This window comes from Penicillium psychrosexuale, assembly GCF_028828465.1.
Source record: "Penicillium psychrosexuale strain IBT 29551 chromosome Unknown utg000003l, whole genome shotgun sequence".
Lineage (NCBI taxonomy): Eukaryota > Fungi > Ascomycota > Eurotiomycetes > Eurotiales > Aspergillaceae > Penicillium > Penicillium psychrosexuale.
In genome coordinates this window covers 4,967,136-4,986,556 of record NW_026643188.1, presented here as the reverse complement: position 1 = coordinate 4,986,556, position 19,421 = coordinate 4,967,136, and the positions used below count along the sequence as shown (strand labels likewise).

General features: G+C 49.9%; 8 protein-coding genes across 8 annotated transcripts; 5 read left to right on the top strand and 3 right to left on the bottom strand.

Annotated features, from left to right (window-relative positions):
• Positions 1-1,127: 1,127 nt before the first annotated feature.
• N7518_005743 (peptide MFS transporter) lies at positions 1,128-2,936 on the top strand (the record flags this gene model as incomplete). The annotated part of the gene is made up of 2 exons (XM_057186670.1): positions 1,128-1,162; positions 1,217-2,936. The coding sequence occupies 2 exons, from the start codon at positions 1,128-1,130 to the stop codon at positions 2,934-2,936; spliced, it is 1,755 nt and encodes a 584-aa protein (XP_057043440.1).
• A 2,255-nt stretch (positions 2,937-5,191) lies between these two features.
• N7518_005742 (syntaxin) lies at positions 5,192-6,407 on the top strand (the record flags this gene model as incomplete). The annotated part of the gene is made up of 5 exons (XM_057186669.1): positions 5,192-5,197; positions 5,262-5,421; positions 5,474-5,946; positions 6,009-6,288; positions 6,343-6,407. The coding sequence occupies 5 exons, from the start codon at positions 5,192-5,194 to the stop codon at positions 6,405-6,407; spliced, it is 984 nt and encodes a 327-aa protein (XP_057043439.1).
• A 543-nt stretch (positions 6,408-6,950) lies between these two features.
• On the bottom strand, positions 6,951-7,460 carry N7518_005741 (BolA family protein; the record flags this gene model as incomplete). The annotated part of the gene is made up of 3 exons (XM_057186668.1): positions 6,951-7,125; positions 7,184-7,290; positions 7,359-7,460. 3 exons carry the CDS (start codon positions 7,458-7,460, stop codon positions 6,951-6,953), a joined length of 384 nt encoding a protein of 127 aa, XP_057043438.1.
• Positions 7,461-7,654: 194 nt separating this feature from the next.
• N7518_005740 (acyl-CoA synthetase) lies at positions 7,655-9,599 on the top strand (the record flags this gene model as incomplete). The annotated part of the gene is made up of 4 exons (XM_057186667.1): positions 7,655-7,955; positions 8,014-8,315; positions 8,365-9,269; positions 9,332-9,599. 4 exons carry the CDS (start codon positions 7,655-7,657, stop codon positions 9,597-9,599), a joined length of 1,776 nt encoding a protein of 591 aa, XP_057043437.1.
• A 240-nt stretch (positions 9,600-9,839) lies between these two features.
• Positions 9,840-11,160, bottom strand: N7518_005739 (uncharacterized protein; the record flags this gene model as incomplete). Its single annotated transcript, XM_057186666.1, has 2 exons — positions 9,840-10,957; positions 11,022-11,160. 2 exons carry the CDS (start codon positions 11,158-11,160, stop codon positions 9,840-9,842), a joined length of 1,257 nt encoding a protein of 418 aa, XP_057043436.1.
• A 1,970-nt stretch (positions 11,161-13,130) lies between these two features.
• N7518_005738 (Frag1/DRAM/Sfk1 family protein) lies at positions 13,131-14,038 on the top strand (the record flags this gene model as incomplete). The annotated part of the gene is made up of 4 exons (XM_057186665.1): positions 13,131-13,185; positions 13,238-13,319; positions 13,379-13,851; positions 13,902-14,038. 4 exons carry the CDS (start codon positions 13,131-13,133, stop codon positions 14,036-14,038), a joined length of 747 nt encoding a protein of 248 aa, XP_057043435.1.
• Positions 14,039-14,252: 214 nt separating this feature from the next.
• N7518_005737 (MARVEL domain-containing protein) lies at positions 14,253-14,935 on the top strand (the record flags this gene model as incomplete). The annotated part of the gene is made up of 4 exons (XM_057186664.1): positions 14,253-14,396; positions 14,451-14,563; positions 14,622-14,747; positions 14,797-14,935. The coding sequence occupies 4 exons, from the start codon at positions 14,253-14,255 to the stop codon at positions 14,933-14,935; spliced, it is 522 nt and encodes a 173-aa protein (XP_057043434.1).
• A 121-nt stretch (positions 14,936-15,056) lies between these two features.
• Positions 15,057-18,329, bottom strand: N7518_005736 (exoribonuclease II; the record flags this gene model as incomplete). Its single annotated transcript, XM_057186663.1, has 2 exons — positions 15,057-18,140; positions 18,228-18,329. 2 exons carry the CDS (start codon positions 18,327-18,329, stop codon positions 15,057-15,059), a joined length of 3,186 nt encoding a protein of 1,061 aa, XP_057043433.1.
• Positions 18,330-19,421: the final 1,092 nt, after the last annotated feature.

The window sequence follows — 19,421 nt, the reverse complement described above, 5'->3', positions numbered from 1 at the left end:
CACAGATCCACCATCCTTCAATGTTTCTACGCAACTCTTACGAGAGAATAATTACCCCGGAAAACAGAGACCACACCAGACCAGACCAGACCGAATGATAGGAACGGCGGGTTCTGGTTTCTCTCCTCGCTGGGAATGTATTCAACGGCATTGGCTATTGCTGTCTTGACGGGGAAACGCATGCCGGGGTAAGCGGGTATGAAGCTTTGAGACATACGAAACTCCACGGGAAGGGGGAAAAAGGCCCCAACGTTACATTGGCAATCATCTGGTGATTGTGATTAATGCGATTTATTGATCTCGCAATCAGGAAATCCGCGCTCGACATCGCATATCCCGAAAGCGGATGTGTTTTCCGTCCTGAGTCGAAGGCACTCAAGCCTTGCCAATATGCAGCCCATGCAGTTCAATATTAGCAGTCGCCATCGGATTTCCAAATATATCCTTACTGATTTGTCGGTTTGATGGCATTGGGAAGGCGAAAACAAATCCCAGAATTTGCCCTCGTGGCAAATCCCGGAACCGTTCTCAACTGGGAAATTTTCAACCTCATCGGCAATCTCCGACTGCACATCTCAACGTGATTCGATGAAAAAAATACACAAAGTGGACTCGGCCTCACCCCTTCTAGAAATCCCCAGGATGCCAAATGCAAGACCAGACCATTCGCTGCTCTGATTGATCCGAACCTGAATCAAGAGTCCACCCTATGCTCGGCCTTTAATTGCTTGACTTGTTCGTTTCCGTGTGCACTGTCTCTGCCGTGTGGTTACATTCGCATGCTCGTGGGTCGACTTGCTCTAGTTCAGCCATTCGCCGTGGGACGATAAACATGCCGATCGCATCCACGGTCGAACTGCGAACAATGGCCCGTATGCGACCTTCTCAGATGAGCCTTAGTGGCATGGGGGCATGGGGGATGGCGTGCAATTTGCTTTTTTCTTCTTTTTCCTGCTTTTCTCGAGATAAGACTCTCCTCCGGTCCCACTTGGCCTCATTTGTCGAGTGCACCAAAATCGCATATATAGTATTAATCACGCCCTTTTTTTGTGCCTCTTTCTCTACTCCCGATTGTGATTTTTTTCTAGGCCCTCTTGAAAGAGAAGGCATCATCTGGTCTCGTAGCCATGTCGTCCACAGACCGTGAGATGGAGACTTCTGCGTATGTATCTGTGTGTCTGGCAATTTCATGAAGGGCAACTAACCCTCTCTTCAGAGCTCCACCCTATGACACCGAAGAGGTCACCCACCATGTCGTCCTGAATGAAAAGGCTATGGATGCCGAGTTCGACAAGGAAAACCAGACTACCCCGGATGGCGGCGAACCCACACTCTCGGAGAAGATTTCCTTGCGCCATGTCGCAGAGAACCTGCCTCTCTCCGCCTGGTTGGTGGCCGTCGTCGAGCTGTGCGAGCGTTTCACCTACTACGGCATGTCTGGTCTGTTCCAGAACTACGTTCAGCGGCCTCGGGATGGTAGCGAAGGACGTGGTGCGCTCGGTATGGCTCACCAGGGTGCAACCGGTCTCACTACCTTCTTCCAGTTCTGGTGTTATGTTACCCCGATCGTCGGTGCCATCATTGCCGATCAGTATCTTGGCAAGTACAAGACCATTGTGCTGTTCTGTTTTGTCTACATGATTGGCCTGCTCATCCTGGTCTGCACCTCCATTCCCACTGCCCTGGACCACGGCTCAGGCATCGGCGGTTTCATTGTCGCCATCTTGATCATTGGTCTGGGTACCGGTGGAATCAAGAGTAATGTGGCTCCTTTGATTGCGGATCAGTACAAGCGCAAGAAGATGGCCATTACCACCACCAAGAAGGGCGAGCGCGTCGTCATCGACCCCGCCCTGACAATTCAGCGTATCTACATGATCTTCTACGGATGCATCAACCTCGGTTCGCTGTCCCTGCTCGCTACTCCCTACATGGAGTTGTACATCGACTTCTGGCCAGCCTATCTTCTCTGTCTCTGTATGTTCATGGTCGGTACCCTGGTGATCATTCTCGGCCGCAAGTTCTACGTCGTTCGCCCACCCCAGGGCTCCATCATCACGGATGCTTTCCGTGCCGTCTGGATGATGATGAAGAACCGCAACATGGATGCCCCCAAGCCCTCATGGCAGACCGAACACAATGGTGAGTCCTCTGTCCACTGGGACGACCACTTCATCGACGAGCTGAAGCGCGCCTTGGTCGCCTGCCGCGTGTTCGCCTTCTACCCGATCTACTGGGTCGTCTACGGACAATTCTCCGGCAACTTCGTCACCCAAGCCGGTCAAATGGATGGCCACGGCATTCCCAACGATCTGATGCAGAACTTCGACCCCATCTCCATCATCGTTTTCATTCCCATTCTCGAAACCTGCGTCTACCCCCTGATGCGCCGTTTGAAGATCCCCTTCCGCCCGATCACCCGTATCGCCCTTGGCTTCGTCGTCGCCTCGCTTGCTATGATGTACGCCGCTATCGTGCAGCACCTGATCTACGACGCCGGTCCATGCTACGGCAAACCTTTGTGCGCGGCCTCCGAGGTCAACGGAGAAGCCCAAGGCAACCGAGTTCACATCGCCATCCAAACCCCGGCCTACGTCTTCATCGGTCTGTCTGAGATTTTCGCCTCTGTCTCCGGTCTCGAGTACGCATACACCAAGGCACCGCCCAGCATGAAGTCCTTCGTGCAGTCCATGTACCTCCTCACGAACGCGTTCGGCTCCGCTCTCGCCGAAGCACTTACTCCCGCCGCCTTCGATCCCGCCGTCATGTGGATGTTCACCGGTCTTGCCTGTGCATCCTGCATATGCGGTATCATCTTCTTCGCCGTGTTCCACCACCTGAATGCGCAGGAAGACGACCTGAACGCCCTCGATGCCGAAGAAGAGATGCCCGAGGCTCCGGTTGAGGCGGCACGGAGCCAGTCCAAGGCCGAGTAGGCATTGGCAGTGTATTTTTTGTGATATATTTGTATTTTTCTTGTTTCTTTGGCATTGGCATTGGCAGCATTGCAAGTGTCTCTTATCTCTTACGCTGGGATCGTACTTTTTTTTTCATTGCTTGCATCATCGGAGCGGGACCCTCTGTGTGTTCTAAAACTGCTGTGCAGATTGTGAGACGTGGTATGATATGATGCATTAATTTAGTATATACTTGTTAAAAATGAAAATAATCAGTATACTTACGAATTCACTCCATCTATCTTCACCGTACTTCCAAACTCCATGGTCGTGGGACAGACCTCCACAATGACGAATATGACAGACACACTACTCCGTACAGACTACTCCGTATAGAAGTGGATTCGACTCCATCTCTTTGATGATCTTCTCCGCTCCTTTCTGCGACACACCGATTCAAATATCTTTCAAGGGTCTGCTCGCACTGTTAAAGTGATTCGGGTAAGAGCTTATCCAAACCACCCAAATCGGAAGTCCAAGCTCATGCCAGAGCGGTTTCTCTTTAGTTTGGATATGTGATGTTCCTCAGTCAAAAACAAGACATCAGATTTGCAAGGCTGGGATGACCCTCGACTTTCATTGCTCTCAGATCTTGAGCATTTGGACATACTCATTTTTCGGAACGTCTCTTTTGAAGTTGATCTACGCTTCATATGCCCACCTTTGCACAACGCCAGATGACAATGGCCTCGCATTCCTATTCCTTGGCCATTGGCCGAATTCCGTGGCTTCTCCTAAAATGCAAAGCATTCTAGAGCATTCAAGCTCTTCCATATCGACGGCAGAGATGGTTCAGCTTTGAAACGAAAGACTATAGCTGTTAGTACCAAGCTATATGACAGAACATACAGCCTCTTTTTCATGCTTCTCTTAGCCTCCCAACGTCTGGCCTCCAGTTCAGATTCCGGGCATTATTGTGGTGTCCTCATCCTGTATGTGTATCGAATCCACCAGATCGAGACAATATGCTAGTTTGTGGCATTGAAGGGATTTCTAGACATCCACAAGGTAACCTTGGAATGGAATGGCCTACCGAGGTAGATCCACATATGAGACCCACACTCCCTGACTTCAGAGGCTCAACTGCCTCGGGAGCACAGCCCTGGAGGTCAAGTGCCTAAATCCAACAACCATTAGGTGAACTCTGTGGCTAAGAATACCCGAGGCTTACATGCCGCAGATGCATGAGGGGCGAGACCTGGGAATCGTTCGATATCATGGCAGATATGTCGGGTGACACCTAAGAAGGATGATACAATATTCAAAAGACTAACGGTTAGTCCGGGGTGAGGAAAGTGAGTGTTGGGGAGGTGAAAAGGAGACGGAAATTTCTTAGGCCGAAAGAAGAATAGACTGGGTTACCGCATTGGGCAACCACATAGCCACTTCTCCGTACTATAGCCCTTATACGGAGTAACCATATGCTGTATAGATCAGGCAGCTATACTTTGACTTTGCTAAACGAGATTTAGTTGATGCCTGACATGAGGCTCATCGAACCTTCTAAATGCCCTGATTGGCCAAGTTTCACATCCATTTTTTCAGTTCGTCTTGTCCCTACGCATGCTATTTCCGACTTGTCGCCCAGACTGGATTGTTTTCCTATTGGAATAGTCCGCGTTGCATACATATGTCTTTCATCAAGGCGGTACATCATAATCATGACGTGCAGACTCCCTTGCCACAGACCGTGGGACACGTACCAGGTACATCATCCAGAGTGGAGATTACAACCAAAGCCAAGTATCCAGTACTTGATGAAAAAATATGCCGCTCTCCCCCTTCATCGAATCACACGGATCTGCCATGTCTTAAATAGAACAGGCTCAGCCACACAGGATCAAAGGCCAATCTCGGGGACTCCACCGCCAAATTGCAAGGAGGCTGTATCCGTACTAACGTAGGAACGGTGCACTGTCCACTCTGTAGCAGACGGTTAAAAATAGGGGGACCCCAAAGAAACCACTGTAAATGCGAAGGCCTATGAAACCCTTGAAACCGTCGAACCCCGTTAAACCCATTGATCCCTTTTAATTCACCCCAAATTAATGCTTAATTCTGCTATTCAGCGCGACTAACCCCCGGATCTTATTGGCTTTGCTGCGCTGACACCGCCAGCCCTTCTGCCGTAATTTCCACTTCTCCCCGTCTCACCCTTCCCTCCTACATCTCCCCCCTCCCCCTACTATTATTGTTTTGTTCCCCAGATCTGAGAACCTGAGAATCTGCACATCATGAGTGTGAGTGAACCAATGTGTACCCCATTGATTGCTTGAGTTTGCTTTCTGACCCGACTTCCCCTAGTACCAGAGCTTAGGGGACACCTCAGGCGGCTATGGCCAGTACAACCCATACGGAAGTCAGCAACAGACCAATCCCTATGGGGGCCAGGAAGAACAAAGCTATGGATATGGTGGTGGTTATGACCAGGCTGGCGCCGCGGAACAGGGAAATGGTGGCTATGGTATGCTGACCCGATAATCGACCTCTTTGCGACGAGTCTAATTCCTCAACAGAGATGTCCAACATCAATCAAGCCTCATCTGGTGGCCCAACGGCGATTCTGAACAAGTGCAAGGAACTGAACGAGGGTATTACCGAGTTGACCAAGAAGCGCGAGTCCCAATTGGTCGCCGCCCAAAAGGCCCTTCTGGACTCAAGCACCGGCAAGGAAGACCAGGCTTCGCGCCAAACGCTCGATTACATTGAGGATGAGATCAATACTGCGTTGCGATACCTGCGCGATCAATTCAAGCGCATCAAGGAGACCCCGGGATCCGGCGATGCGCGCGTACAGGGCCAGGTCGAGAACGTCAGCCGCAACTTGCGTCGGGAGATTGAGCAGTACCAGCGCACGCAGAGCGACTTCCAGAAGCGCCTGGAGGAGCAAGTGCGCCGCCGATACGAGATTGCCAATCCCGAGGCTACCCCCGAGGAGTTAGAACAGGGTGTGCAGAATGTCCTGCTGGGACAGGAGCAGAGTTTTGTTGTATGTTTCGCCCGAATTTTATCTTTTACGGGTCAGGTCGGTTGCTAATATTGGAGGAATAGGTTCCCGGTACTCGCACCCGCCAGGCCAACGATGCCCGTCAGGCTACTATGCAGCGCTCCGCCGCTATCCGAAAAATCGAGCAGGATCTGATCGAACTCAGCCACCTGTACAATGAGGTCGCCGAGCTAGTACACCAACAGGAGCCTGCAGTCCAGCAAATTCAGCAGGGAGCTGAGGAGACACACCGCAATGTCGAGCAGGCCAACACCAAGCTTGACAGCGCTATCCAGAGCGCAAAGAACGCTCGGCGCTGGAAGTGGTATGCGCTGATTATCATCCGTAAGTATTACCTGTCATACCAAGATCTGACCGACCCGCTAACCTACTTTCCAGTCATTATTATTGGTATCGTCGTCGGTGTGGCCGTCGGTGTCACCGAAAACAACAAGAGCAAGTAGCGGGAAATAGTGATTTGTCTGCTGCACTGCATCATTTTCCTACCTTGTCCATGTACGACCTGTCCCGGGATCTTCTCCGCATCTTCCCATTTGTCTTTGTTCTCTCGTTATACCACCCCTTCGCATTTCCTTCTTGTGTAAAAGCAATGTCTTTCAACCCCTCTTTCTTTGTGTCTTTGCCTCCTAGCTGTCTGTACCTGCGTGTTCGTGTACAGCTGCTCCGCGTCTAACACGCGATGGCCCTTGATGATTGTCGTTACTTCGGGGCTCGTGATGTCGCGGCGCATGGATGTATATACTAGATTGTTGCTTTCCTCCGCCCCCTGTTTGGTGCTAGAACCTATGTAATACTGTCTAATAATTGATTCCTTCGCGCATGAGTTTGATCTATCACGCCGTAGATATAACCCCGTAGTTAAAAAGTCCTGGAATCCTAGGTTTGTGCAGTGTAATGTAATGCATTCCGAGTCATCGTTTGGGGGTATCCGACTCGACACGCTCTTTCAAAATAACGAGCACCTGAACGCCCAATCAGTCCGCGATCTATGCCTTTTCCTTCCTCTCCATCTCGCGCTGCTCCTCAGCGGGTGTCTTCGTCTTCAACTGCAGTGCATGTAGTCCGCCCTCGCGAGCCATCTCTTCCTTGAACAACGAATAGACCATACGGTGCCGAGCGGGCTGCATCTTCGACTCGAAGGAATCAGAGACAATTGTCACACTGAGAGATATTAGACATTGACTCATGCGCCGTGTATGGTCGGATGTGGGGAACGCACTTGAAATGCGTCTCTTTCGATACCGACCCTTCCATTGCAGCGTGGTGCGCATGGAGGTGAGAGTCATTCCGGATCACGAGTTTCGAAGGTGTGAATGCGTGAGTGATCTATAAAAAGGGGGGAGACGTTAGCAATCGCAGTCAACAACAGTCAACAACACGGAGGAGTGGCTCACCTTATCGCGCATGACATCCTCCAGCGGCGTGTTGGAGGCCATTCTTGCAGATACAGTGAAGAGACGGCGAGGGAGCAGACCCGGAAGGCTGCGAGGAAGCATTTAGAGGAAAAGAAGAAGTGATCAAAGGGAGGAGGATGAGAGAGATGTCCGCAATTGAAGCCAATCATATGTTTTCGATTTCGGAACGTCACTGTCATGACATCAGCTTGTCTTTTGCTCGAGACACCTCAATTGCTTCTTCTTATTCAATGGGTTTCTACTATTAATTAAAGATCAAAATCTCAAATTTCAAAATGTCTGGTTTACTCTCCCTGCTTTCGCGTACGAATGCGCGCGTCTGCTTCACTCCGCGGCGGTTGCCTCTCAGCGCCAGACTCTTGTCGACTCTTCCCAACACACATATCTTCCGCGCACTCCAGAGCCATGACCCTGAAAGCCCGGCTGTTGTGCATAGCATCTCTGCCCGATCATTCACCTACGGTAATCTAATTGCCGACACCGTCCTCGCTAAGGAGGACCTGGAACAAAAGGCCCAGGGCCAATTGGCTGGCGAGCGGATCGCCTTCATCGCGGAGAGCAGCTATGATTACGTCGGTACTTGCTGCCTTGAATCCCGTTGAAGAATATACGTAGAATCCTAATAAGCTTACAGTGATGATGCTGGCGATCTTTGCTAGTGATGCCATTGCGCTCCCGCTCTCGCCGGCTTTCCCGGTTGCGGAGCTGAAGTATATCCTGGACAATTCACAGGCTAAGATGCTGTTGACAACTCAAAAATATGCCAATAAAGGCCTGGAAGTCGTGGACAAGGGATTGGAGCACGAGCCTGTGTTCTCTATCCGCCGTAAGCTCACAGAGGGCGCCTCGAGCAGCGAAGCTGTAACCCTACAAGATTTGAAGCAGCCTTCGTCCGGTGGGTTGATGTTGTATACATCTGGGACAACGAACCGACCGGTAGGCTCAGTTAGTTCCTGCACCCAATGAGCTAGCTAACTCGAAACAGAAAGGTGTTCTCATCCCCCACTCGGCAGTGGCCGCGCAAGCATCTTCACTACTAGAAGCATGGAAGTACACGTCGGATGACCGGCTGCTTCACTTGCTTCCCCTCCACCACATCCACGGCGTGGTAAACGCAATCGTGGCACCAATAGTAGCAGGCTCCTCGGTCGAATTCATGCACCCCTTCAACGCGGAAAAAGTCTGGAAACGACTAGCAGCACCCTTCCTCCCATCCAACAGCTCAAGATCACCCATCACATTCTTAACTGCCGTCCCAACAATCTACACCCGCCTCATGGCCACCTTCCCGGAACTAACCCCAGAGTACCAAAAAGCCGCCAAAGAAGGAATCTCCCCACAAAACCTTCGCTTGAGTATCTCCGGCTCGGCCGCCCTACCAACACCGACTAAAGCCGCTTGGACAAAACTCAGCAACGGCAACGTCCTCCTCGAACGCTTCGGCATGACCGAAATCGGAATGGCGATTAGCTGCGGCCTCGACGTCGCAGACCGGGTCGACGGCAGCGTCGGCTGGCCGCTCCCAGGCGTCGAAGCCCGACTTGCCGACCTCGAAACCGGTGCTGTCATTCCAGCGGAAGAAAAGAATTCCAATGGCCCAGAACGCCAAGGCGAGATCCAGATCCGCGGTGAAACAGTCTTCGACCATTACTGGGACAACGAGAAAGCCACGCGCGAGAGTTTCGTGCAGAGCGATGATGGAGGCCGACCGTGGTTCTGCACCGGCGATGTCGCGATCCGTCGAGTTGTTGACGGAGCTGGTAGTGGAGCGAGCGGAGATTGGGCTCGGGGACCGATATATTTCATCCAGGGGCGGAAGAGTGTTGATATCATCAAGACTGGGGGTGAGAAGGTTAGCGCGTTGGAGGTTGAGAGGGAGTTGCTTTCTCTGTATGTTGTCACTTTCCTTTCGGGTGTTCACTTGAAAGATCTGTACTAACGATGGTGCTTAGTCCCCAAATCACCGAAGCTGCAGTCGTTGGTCTCCCGTCTGAACAGTGGGGCCAGAAGATTGTCGCGGTGGTTGTTCTTTCTCCCGACGCAGCTACTTCGGGTCATAATGGTCAACCCTGGGGCCCGCTGGATATGCGGCGCGCGCTGAAGGATTCTCTTGCTCCTTTCAAGATCCCGCATGAGATGAAGGTTTTGGAAGCTATTCCGAGGAATGCGATGGGTAAGGTCAATAAGAAGGCACTGGTGAAAGAGGTGTTTGGTGCATGAAAGTCGAACACACTGTACAAATTGAGAGCCTACCTAAACATATGTTTGAGGTAGGTTATGTATATCTACTCGGAGAAAAGATGTACAACGATCTGCATAATAGAACATTGGAACATGAAGAATTAAATCATTTGTTATATTGGAAATAACCAAAATCGCTTGCTCTTAATCCCAAATTCATATCATCATATCAAGGCCTGTGCCTGCCAAAATAAAAACCAAAGAGTTCCAAATATCCACCTAGATTCTACGGTGATCCTCATTCTCAATGCGAGTAGCGGTCGAATCCACACGAGGATCGAGCTTGTTGGCAATGCTCGAACTGTGAGGACCAGTGGTACCAGTGGTAGTTCCAGTGCTAGAAGTATTGTAGCTATTGCCAGCAACAGCATCCTGATGACCAGTAGTACCAAGACCCGATCCACCAATCACCGAGCCACCGGGAGCGGTAGTATCGCGAGTGTGGGAGCCGTGGGTAACAGTACCAGGCCCAGTACCAGCAAGAGGAGACTGGTGCTGAGGGTAGCTGTCACGGTCCGAGTCAACGCGGGGGTCGAGCTTGTTCGCAATGTTGGAACTGTGGGGTCCAGCATTTGTGCTGCTGGTGCCAGGGGTAGGAATCGGACCACTGTGGGTAGCGCCAGTGTCAGTACCCAGGGCAGAGCCATGTGTGCCGGTAGCGGTGGTAGGGTGGGTAGACCCAAGACCGGCACCAGTGCTATGGGTAGTGCCAGATCCCAGGGCAGAGCCGTGAGTGCCAGAAGCAGTGGTAGGGTGAGTAGATCCAAGACCAGCGCCGGTTCCAGTCACACCAGAAGTGCCGTATGTAGTACCAGAGCCGTGAGTGCCAGTAGCAGTGGTAGGGTGACTAGACCCAAGACCGGCACCGGTGCCAGTCACACCAGAAGTGCCATGGGTAGTGCCAGAGCCCAGTGTAGAACTGTGGGGGCCAGTAGCGGTGGTAGTGTGAGTAGATCCAAGACCAGTGCCGATGAGGCCCTCGTGGCGAGCACGGTTATCACGGTCAGAGTCGACTCGGGGATCGGCCTTGTTCGCGATGTTTGAGCTATGAGGGCCGGCATTGGTGCTGCCTGTGGTATTGTAGGTAGATCCAAGACCAGCACCTGTGCCAGTCGCATCAGAGGTGCCGTATGTAGTACCAGAGCCGTGAGTGCCAGTAGCAGTGGTAGGGTGACTAGACCCAATACCGGCACCGGTGCCAGTCACACCAGAGGTGCCATGGGTAGTGCCAGAGCCCAGGGTCGAGCCGTGAGTGCCTGTTGCGGTGGTGCCGTGGGTTGTGTCATGGGTTGTTCCAAGACCAGCGCCAGTCACATCGGTATGGGCAGCACGGTTGTCTGAGGTAGTTATTAGTATTGAATTCTGAAGGATATGAGATGTGAGGTGAGGTGAATGACAAACCTCTATCACTGTCGACGCGGGGGTCAAGCTTGTTGGCCAAGTTGGACGAGTGGGGTCCATGGTTGGAGGACTTTGTCGACTCGTGGGACTCGTTCTTCTTGCCAGTAATGGCCTCTTCAGCCTTGCGTACAAACTGCATTTTGAGTTGGTTGAAGTTGGTTGAAGTTGGTTGAAGTTGTTATCAAGTAGATATTGGATATGGTTGATGAAGGTAAGAATTGATCTCACTGGGAGAAGAAGAGGGTATTTATATCTCCTTTGTACATAGACATACTTAGGCAACCATTAGAGTAATGATTTATGACGTTCGTGGTTTCAATGTGATGGTGTACAAGTATCACGAATTTAGGTGCGACGATCCACGATCCTCTATCGGATACGATGTACATGGATGGATTTCTTATGGAGTTCCTATTAGCTACATGGTCAGCCACTTAACTCAGTGTACTGTCATAAGAATGTTAAACTGGCCATCATCCTTGATCTAAACGCCAAATATCAAAATCCAAAACAATTGCGTCATGGTTCAGGCTCTGCCAAGAAACATGCCAACTATATGCACCTGGGCAGTATTGTACTCAGCACATCCTAGTAATCCTATAGCCAACCAGCATAAACTGGAATGATATCACTGTGGCCAAAACATGTATTTATCATGTTCTTACACCGTAGTCTCATCTTTGTTGTACGTTGCAACCTTGTACTCCGGACTTGTGATAGGGCGTGGAAGTCGAAGCAAAGAAGACTTGTAACTTTATTTATTCATTATTGAAGTTCGTATCCAGTGGCTCAATTGACAGACATGAAACATATTCACACCGTACTTACTGTCAAAGAATAGTCGCAGTGGGTGTAGTTGCGTGGCTACGTCATCGGAATTTATGCTAACTAGCCACTTCGGGTATATCTCCCACTAGCCGCAATTCTCAAGAGCTTACCTATTCTCACCTGATCTATCACTAACTACAAACCAATTTCAATTAACGAGAATGGTAGAATTTCAGTACTCTTTTGAATGTCTTTTTAGATGTTGTTTTCATCAATTAAACAAAAAAATTTAGGAAAAAATGACAGATCAATAGGGTGGAAGATTGAAATTGCGACCAGCGGTGGATATACCCGAAGTGGCTAGTTAGCATAGTCCCCGGTCACATGACTGGGATATATGGTCTCTTCATCAGACAAGTGACAATAACCATGATATTCTGAGAATACGTCCACACGTCCTTCATCTGGGATAGTCGTTCGACATGAAATATGTGGCACATGTCTCTTTAATATCTTAATACCTTAATTCAGGACCTGCAAAGACCCAATCCCGAAGCCCAACTTAGTGAGATTGAGGAAGCCTACGACTTGGTTATTCGGACCGGTAGTATAAAGCTACACTGATGAGTGACTCAGTGGGACCTTTTTGAGGGTCAGTCAAGCAGACCTCTAGCCGTTGATGGCAAGGTTGCCCAGGTGCTAGACCTCGCTCTTCCGAGGCCCCTGAAACAATCAGTTGAGCGAGATCATCAGTGCTGCAGCTCTAGTCATTGCAGTGCAAAGTCAAGATTTATGGGCCTTGCTAGGTGAGATCACCTCTCAACGTAGCATCGCTGAGAATATATCGACCTAGAATATTTCCAAGCTTCGCCACTCAACGATTGCTTAAATCCCTCTAGCTGACGCATTGGTAGAACCATTGAGAAGAATTACCGAACAAATTTCCACAGCTTCTGGATGTACAGTCGTTGAAAAAGCAAGATCACTTCCTGTTCAATCGAAAATGAGGTTGAAAAAAGCTCCGAATCTGCTGATGTCAGCATCCGGTCGCGGACACTCCGAGATATAAGCTGTTCGCCATGGAGTTACATACATAGACAGTCTGAATTCGGTAATTCGGATCTGTGGGGTTGCATTTCTACGCTCTTGGGGATTTGTACTGCCAGGCGTAGATCCGGCGTTCCCCCCCTTGCTTGCGATCCTTGAATTTTCACATGCGCGACAATTTACATCGAAATTGTTCAAAGGAGTGTCCCTTGCAAACAATCATAATACAAGCTCTTCCCAGACAACATAGTCTTTCCACCTGAAGATCCCACCCCACGGGTCGCGTAACAAGCCATGTGGATTGTCTCGTTCTGGATCTTCCCCTTGGTATCCGGGTGCATGTGGATTGGTGAGAGTCAGAACACGAGATATTAAGCTTACTTTAACTAATGGCCTTGTAGCTATGCTGGTAGCCATGTTGTCAACCTGGGCGGCGGATGGAAAGCCAATTTATTCCACCATGACCGATGGGCTCAAAATTCCGTGAGTCTAATCAATGAACCTGGCCCTCGGCGCAACATCGAAGTTAATTCAACAATCAGTTACATTTCCCATATTGGGGCTGAGAGACTCAAACCGCTGTTCATTGCGGGAAGTGCAGTAACAGTCGTATTCATGGATCTCGGTCTCATCTCTGAGCGTTGGCTTCGTCATGCCGGCCAACTTGCCCGAAACAAAGGGAGGTTTGACAAGATCTGTGCTGTTGGATCGATTCTTTTCTCGATCGCTGGGGCTGTAGGTCTCATTCTGCTGTCCATCTTCGACACCAAGCATCACTCAAACCTTCACGATGGGTTTTTGGCTATGTTCATAGCGTGCTACGTGGTCTGCGCCCTCCTGGTGTGTATGGAATACATCCAAATCGGCCGATTCTACCATCCGCAAGCCCGGATTTTGTTAGTGAGCTTTTTCATCAAAGCTCTTTTCATCATCTGTGAAGTTGCTGTCGCTATTGGATTTGGCGTATGCAAAAGAGCCGGAAGAAACAGGAACGCCGCCGCTGTTTTAGAATGGGGTAAGTTTTCAGCCCTGTCAGATTGTGCAAGGAAAAGCTAACTTTAGTAGTTGCCGCTCTTATATTCGCATTCTTTGTTTTTTCTTTCATCATTGATCTCCTGCCGTCCGTTCGTACCAAGAGACACGTTCCCCAGGGTGAAAAATATACTCGGCCGGATGTGGAGAATCGACCAGTTGACTTTTAAGTCGCGAGTACAGTCTGACAGCATATAATAATTAATCCATAGATACTCGTGGATGTCAGAATGGCTTTTGCCAATGAGAGACCAGTTTTGACTTTGGCCACATGTGGTGATATCATCCCTGGGGAAAGGGTGAAAACCCCGAATCTCTCGAAAAGGAACTCTGAACACTTCACACTAATTCAAGCAATCAATAAATTAATACCTGATCATCAACATGGGCTTCTTCAACTCCCTCTGTGGTTTAATCTCAACCATCGCTCATATCATCCAATGCATCAGTTCATTTGTCGTCCTCGGGATCACAGCCTGGGCAGCCCGCGAGACGAAAACCCTTACAGTGATATTTCCCTTGGTGGTGGTATATTTCCCCAAGGTCTTATCTTAATATGTAGAGATTCTAAAATCCTTACAGGCGGTCCTCACCCCAATCGTCGACGGTATAACACTAGGCATCAGCTGCTTTACCCGACGTCGCAGATGGCAGGTTCTCCCTCTGCTTCTGACGGATGCAGTACTTTCTTATCTGTAAGCATGATAGTATTAAGCACTCTTTTATACCGGTAACAAATGCTCTCCCATCTAGCTGGCTCACTGCATTCATCTTTCTGGCTCAGGATTTCAACCAGGTCAGCTGCAGCATCCACCTTTGGAACCACGAGATGGTATGTAGCCGGAAGTATGCGGCCGAGGCATTCAGTTTCATTGCATTGTAAGTGACGTTCTTTTGACGATCAATCCACTCGCTGATCGCACGGCAGCTTTACTACATTCGGAGCTATGACATCCGAGGTTTTGTATGCATACCTGCCGAAGAAAGATACCCCAATTCAGGAAAGGAAAGATGGGGCGACGAACCTGGAGCATAATCTCCAGGGTGCCGGATTAATGAACCCTTGAACAGAAAGTATCTGTGAATGCTGAATAACGATGTCCAAGGCATGAAATCCTTCAATTATATAAAGATTGGCGATGCCTATAGGAGATGTATATGATACAGTATTGTACAAGTCACCCAAACTCAAGCCCACTCACCCTTCCTCTCGAACGGCTTCACAAAACTAGTCGCCTCCATAGTCACCTGTAGAGAGGCCATATCGACAGCCGTGATATGAGCTTCGACCGTGCAGAAGATATCCAGCTTATCTTTATCTAGGAAATCCGGAGGAATGGTGACGGAGCAGTTCACGCCAAGACTGGTGATGACGCCGGAATACTCCTCGTCCAAATGTCTAGGCCTAGTACGCGGGGTGCGTAGCAGACATGGGAACGTGACGGGGAGATTGCACTCGGAGAAGTAGAATGCGCGGAAGAGGAGCATACAAGCCCAATGTTGTGCGGAGTATTTGTCGAGGTTTCTGAGACGTGTGCGCAGGGGTTGGGAGTAGATAAGGTGGGCGTCGATGTCAGATTTGGAGAAGGGGAGGAGAGAGGCGGGAATGGTGTTTGTGTCATTGGTGGTGATTTCAGTGGGAGTCTCTGCTAGATCGGCTTTTGCTAGATCGGTCTCTGCTGGGTCTGTCTCTGCTAGGTCCGTCTCCACTAGATCGATCTCTGTAGAATCTGGACTATCAACAAGAGCGTCAAACTGACGGCCGTGTTCATGCTCGAAACGCAATGCTGCCTCGATCTGGTAATGCGCAATAACATCCGTGTACCGGCGCAGCGGACTGGTGCTCTTGACGTACGTATCCAAGCCCAGGGTGTGATGCTTAGTTGGGACTGTAGAAGAGTAGGCCAACGGTACGCTGAGCTCATAGAAACCCTCACCGCCGAAATTGGACAAGTTTTTGTTGGTCACGCGTCCGTACTCCGGGTCGTACCACGTGCCGTCGTAGACAACGGGGATGTTGCGTGCGGCACAGAATTGACCGGAGATGTGCCCGGCCAGATTCATGATCAGGGAGACTAGATTGTCCCGGGATTGGTCGCGAACGTCGTATGGATCATAGGATTGCACATCGAGCCGGATGACTGGGTCACCGAGATAGTGGCGTCCGGTTGTGGATTGTAAATCGTATGGCGGCATCGGGGCGTCGCCTGACTGGACTGAGATAGAAAGATCTGGGCTAAGAGGAGTGAGGTCCATGGCACCATTCTTTCGACGGGTCTGGCGGAATGCGAGCATGAGTTGACGCATGATGTGGAATCTATCTTTGTCCTCGGGCCGCAGGCCTTGTTGGATAGTTTTACCCTCAGGTATTGATGGTTCGGTGAACTTGCCACCGATGGTGAATGATTCCAACTGTTCTTCAGAATCGGGGTCGAAGAAGTCGCGCAGTGTTTTGTGAGTGATGTTGATGACATTGTGAATTGTGCCGTTTTTGATTTCACTATCCAAGATCTCTCCTCGAAGATTCATCTTCGCACTGAATGTGAGTACCGGCCGACCAGCCGCCAAACTGAAGTGGGGTTCAGTGAGAGCTTTGGGAAGCATGGGATAGGTGCGTTCCGGGATGTAGGTGGTGAAGAGTCGTGAAGCTGCATACTGAATGATAGGGTTGTCATTCTTAATAAAGGCTGTCGGATTGGCAACGTGGACATGCACCCAGAATGTGTTACGAGATCCTGGGATGGGCTCCAGCGATATACCGTCATCAATTTCCTGCGCCGTCACATCATCCACACAGTAAACTGGTAGATCTCCCCAATCCTTTCTCAGGTGTTGCATAGAATCCTGCAACTGATCGGCAGTGAGCTTGCTGCAAGAGTCCTCAATCTCTTCCCACTCCATGTCCCTTGCGAGGGATATCCCATGTCCAGGAAGCATCAGATACTGGTCAAGGGGTAAAAGGTTCTCCCAAGGCGCTATGATGCCGATCTCCTGCAATAAAAGACGGGTTGAAGCCTCACTCAGACCAAGAGTATTATACATCCCCGTGGCACGCATGATATGTGTTGCTGTTGATCTCAGAGTGCCCGATGGCATGACAATAGAAGGGACCGAGTACAGCTGCAGATATTCAATGATCATTTGGTCATCTGCAGTAAATTTTTCGGTAGGAAGTTCTCGGAACACTAGCGGGTTTCCATCCTGACCAGGCGAATACCTGTTGGAGGATGGTCCCACGCTGGACATAATAGTCGGAGAGCGGAGCCTTCTGCTAAGGCGAATCAACCGCTGTGCTTTAGTGATGAACCGGTTCATAGGGTGGTCTTTAGACCCCTGCGTGTCTTTGCGCATTGTGGCACGAACACAATGTTCTTGGTGTTCATGAGTCCAGTCAACGACCTGTTTGACAATATTGGCGATCCGTTTTGGCTGCACGATGTACATCCGGCTGAACAAGGAGCTGCCATCTTTTTCGATGAGGAAAGGATGCCGGCGAACAGCTTGATGGACAGCAAACATGTTGACACTAGTCAGCTCCGATTCCTCAATGCCAAGAGCAGTTGTTGTCAAATTTTCAAGGCTCAAGCATAGAACTTCGGTATCGTCTGCCACCTTATCATGAAGATTATCCAGTATTTGGGAATTTTCTCTATAGAATTTCAAAACATGAGTCTTGAAGTTGCTCATCATCCTCAGAAGAGGAGCGCCCAGTGGCCTTGGAAGACCTCCCTCGGGGGTCAGTTGAATATCTTGACATGCGATAGCCTCGTTATCCGGGAACCATGGCGTGAGAGGCTCGACAAGTTCGGTAGGTGCAAATCCTTTGATAACGTAGTCGAGCTCCGTGTTGGAGCAAATGCGCCAATTCCCGTTGCCATTGTAGAACTGTTTCTGTTTGTGAACAGACCGCACGTAGATTCCGTAATTGAACACCCCGTCCGCGTTCAAGCGGGCGATTAAGTCACCCTGCTCGAGGTGTTCACCTTCAAATTCATCTTTGTCCATAGCCTCTTGGTTAAACCTGTTCGGGTCACCCCAAGCATCGATTATGTCTCGGCCGTTAGGCATTGTGCCAATCGATTTACCAGGTATTTCCAATGGCCGATTCTTGGAGTCGGATCGGCGCACCGGGTCCAAATCATTGGGGTTGCTATCCTGCCATTTCTTCAGGTACTCACGAATGTCTCCATGCAATTCGAATTGGGACCGAAGGAGGATATTGCCATCGATAGGAACTCTTGGGGGCGGCTCGTCTGGATCAGCTGTTTTCTGCTGGGATAGAAGAAAGATTAGCGGTGAATAGCAAAATCTTCTTTAGTATGACACACTTCACTACTGGTTGGAACAGCTTCAGCTGACCCCAATGTTCTCGTGGTGGACAAAAAGCGTCGCCTCCCAGACAACACCGGAAGATGAGTGGCGGATGCGATCGACGCACATTCTGCGCGGTTGTGTCGCCATGTGCAGAGCACAGGTGACAAATTTGCACCAGTCAGCTTCTGCAAAGCCCTTATTCTTGTAAGTGCCATTGCCAGAGCTTGCGCATAATGAATGCGCCGGTGGCTCGAAAACTAAGTATATTCTGCCGGCAGGTGCTATACCGCCATAGGCGGTATAAAAATTGTCCCGTGATTTTGGTCGACCAATCACATTGCAACATAGAAGTATAGAATTATGTTTATACCAAAGAAGCTCACTGGATGAATAGTCTCATAATTAGATTATTTAGATTGAGTTGCAGCTAGTAAGAGCACATCGATATTAATCGATGGCACGCATTCTCTCTAGGCCATAAAATACAAACTATAATCTCACAGATAGGCCATCGCATAGACAGTAGCCCCCGAGGACATCCAAATCCCCGACGATATCGTATCATTTTTCCTCTGACCGAAAAGATCGCCCAAGATCGCAAATTGGCCGAGACAAAACGTATTCGTTGTCGTCAACCCCGTCCACCTTCATATAAGTCGACAGGGCTTTCTTATGGAGCGCAAGTCAAATTCACCAAACGCTTAGCATGAGTATTATTTCTTGATTAGATTAAGCGAGACCTGACACAAAATCGATCTCCAAAAATCGATCGGGATTCAGCATGCCAGGGCCAGGGGCAATCCCCGCGAGTTTTGGCGGGTTCCACTTTTGGATCTTTTGTCTCACTTGATTTTGAGGATTAATTTTTGTTTTCTCGATTGTGTGAATAACGCCAACCGATTATATACTTTGTTCTATCTGTTATGGCTGATTGGGTTGATGCCACTACTGCCAACCAGTGAAGCCCCGTTCGTTGCCCAAGATGGTACGGAATACCTGTTTCGACAAAGCCAAACTCTCAGGGTGATCTGCCGATCACTAGGGCCGAGAATTGGACAAGGTCATTGCCTTCCCACACGCAGGTTTAGCCGACGACAAGGAAGTTGCCCGATTGGGACCCACTGCTGCATGTCCTGGCCCTATCTGGCATCTGGCATGTGCATATGTCAAGATCGGCAGATAGAGGTATTCGGGTATACGAAGAGCGTAGAAACAATTGACTCGGACGACAGAGCATCC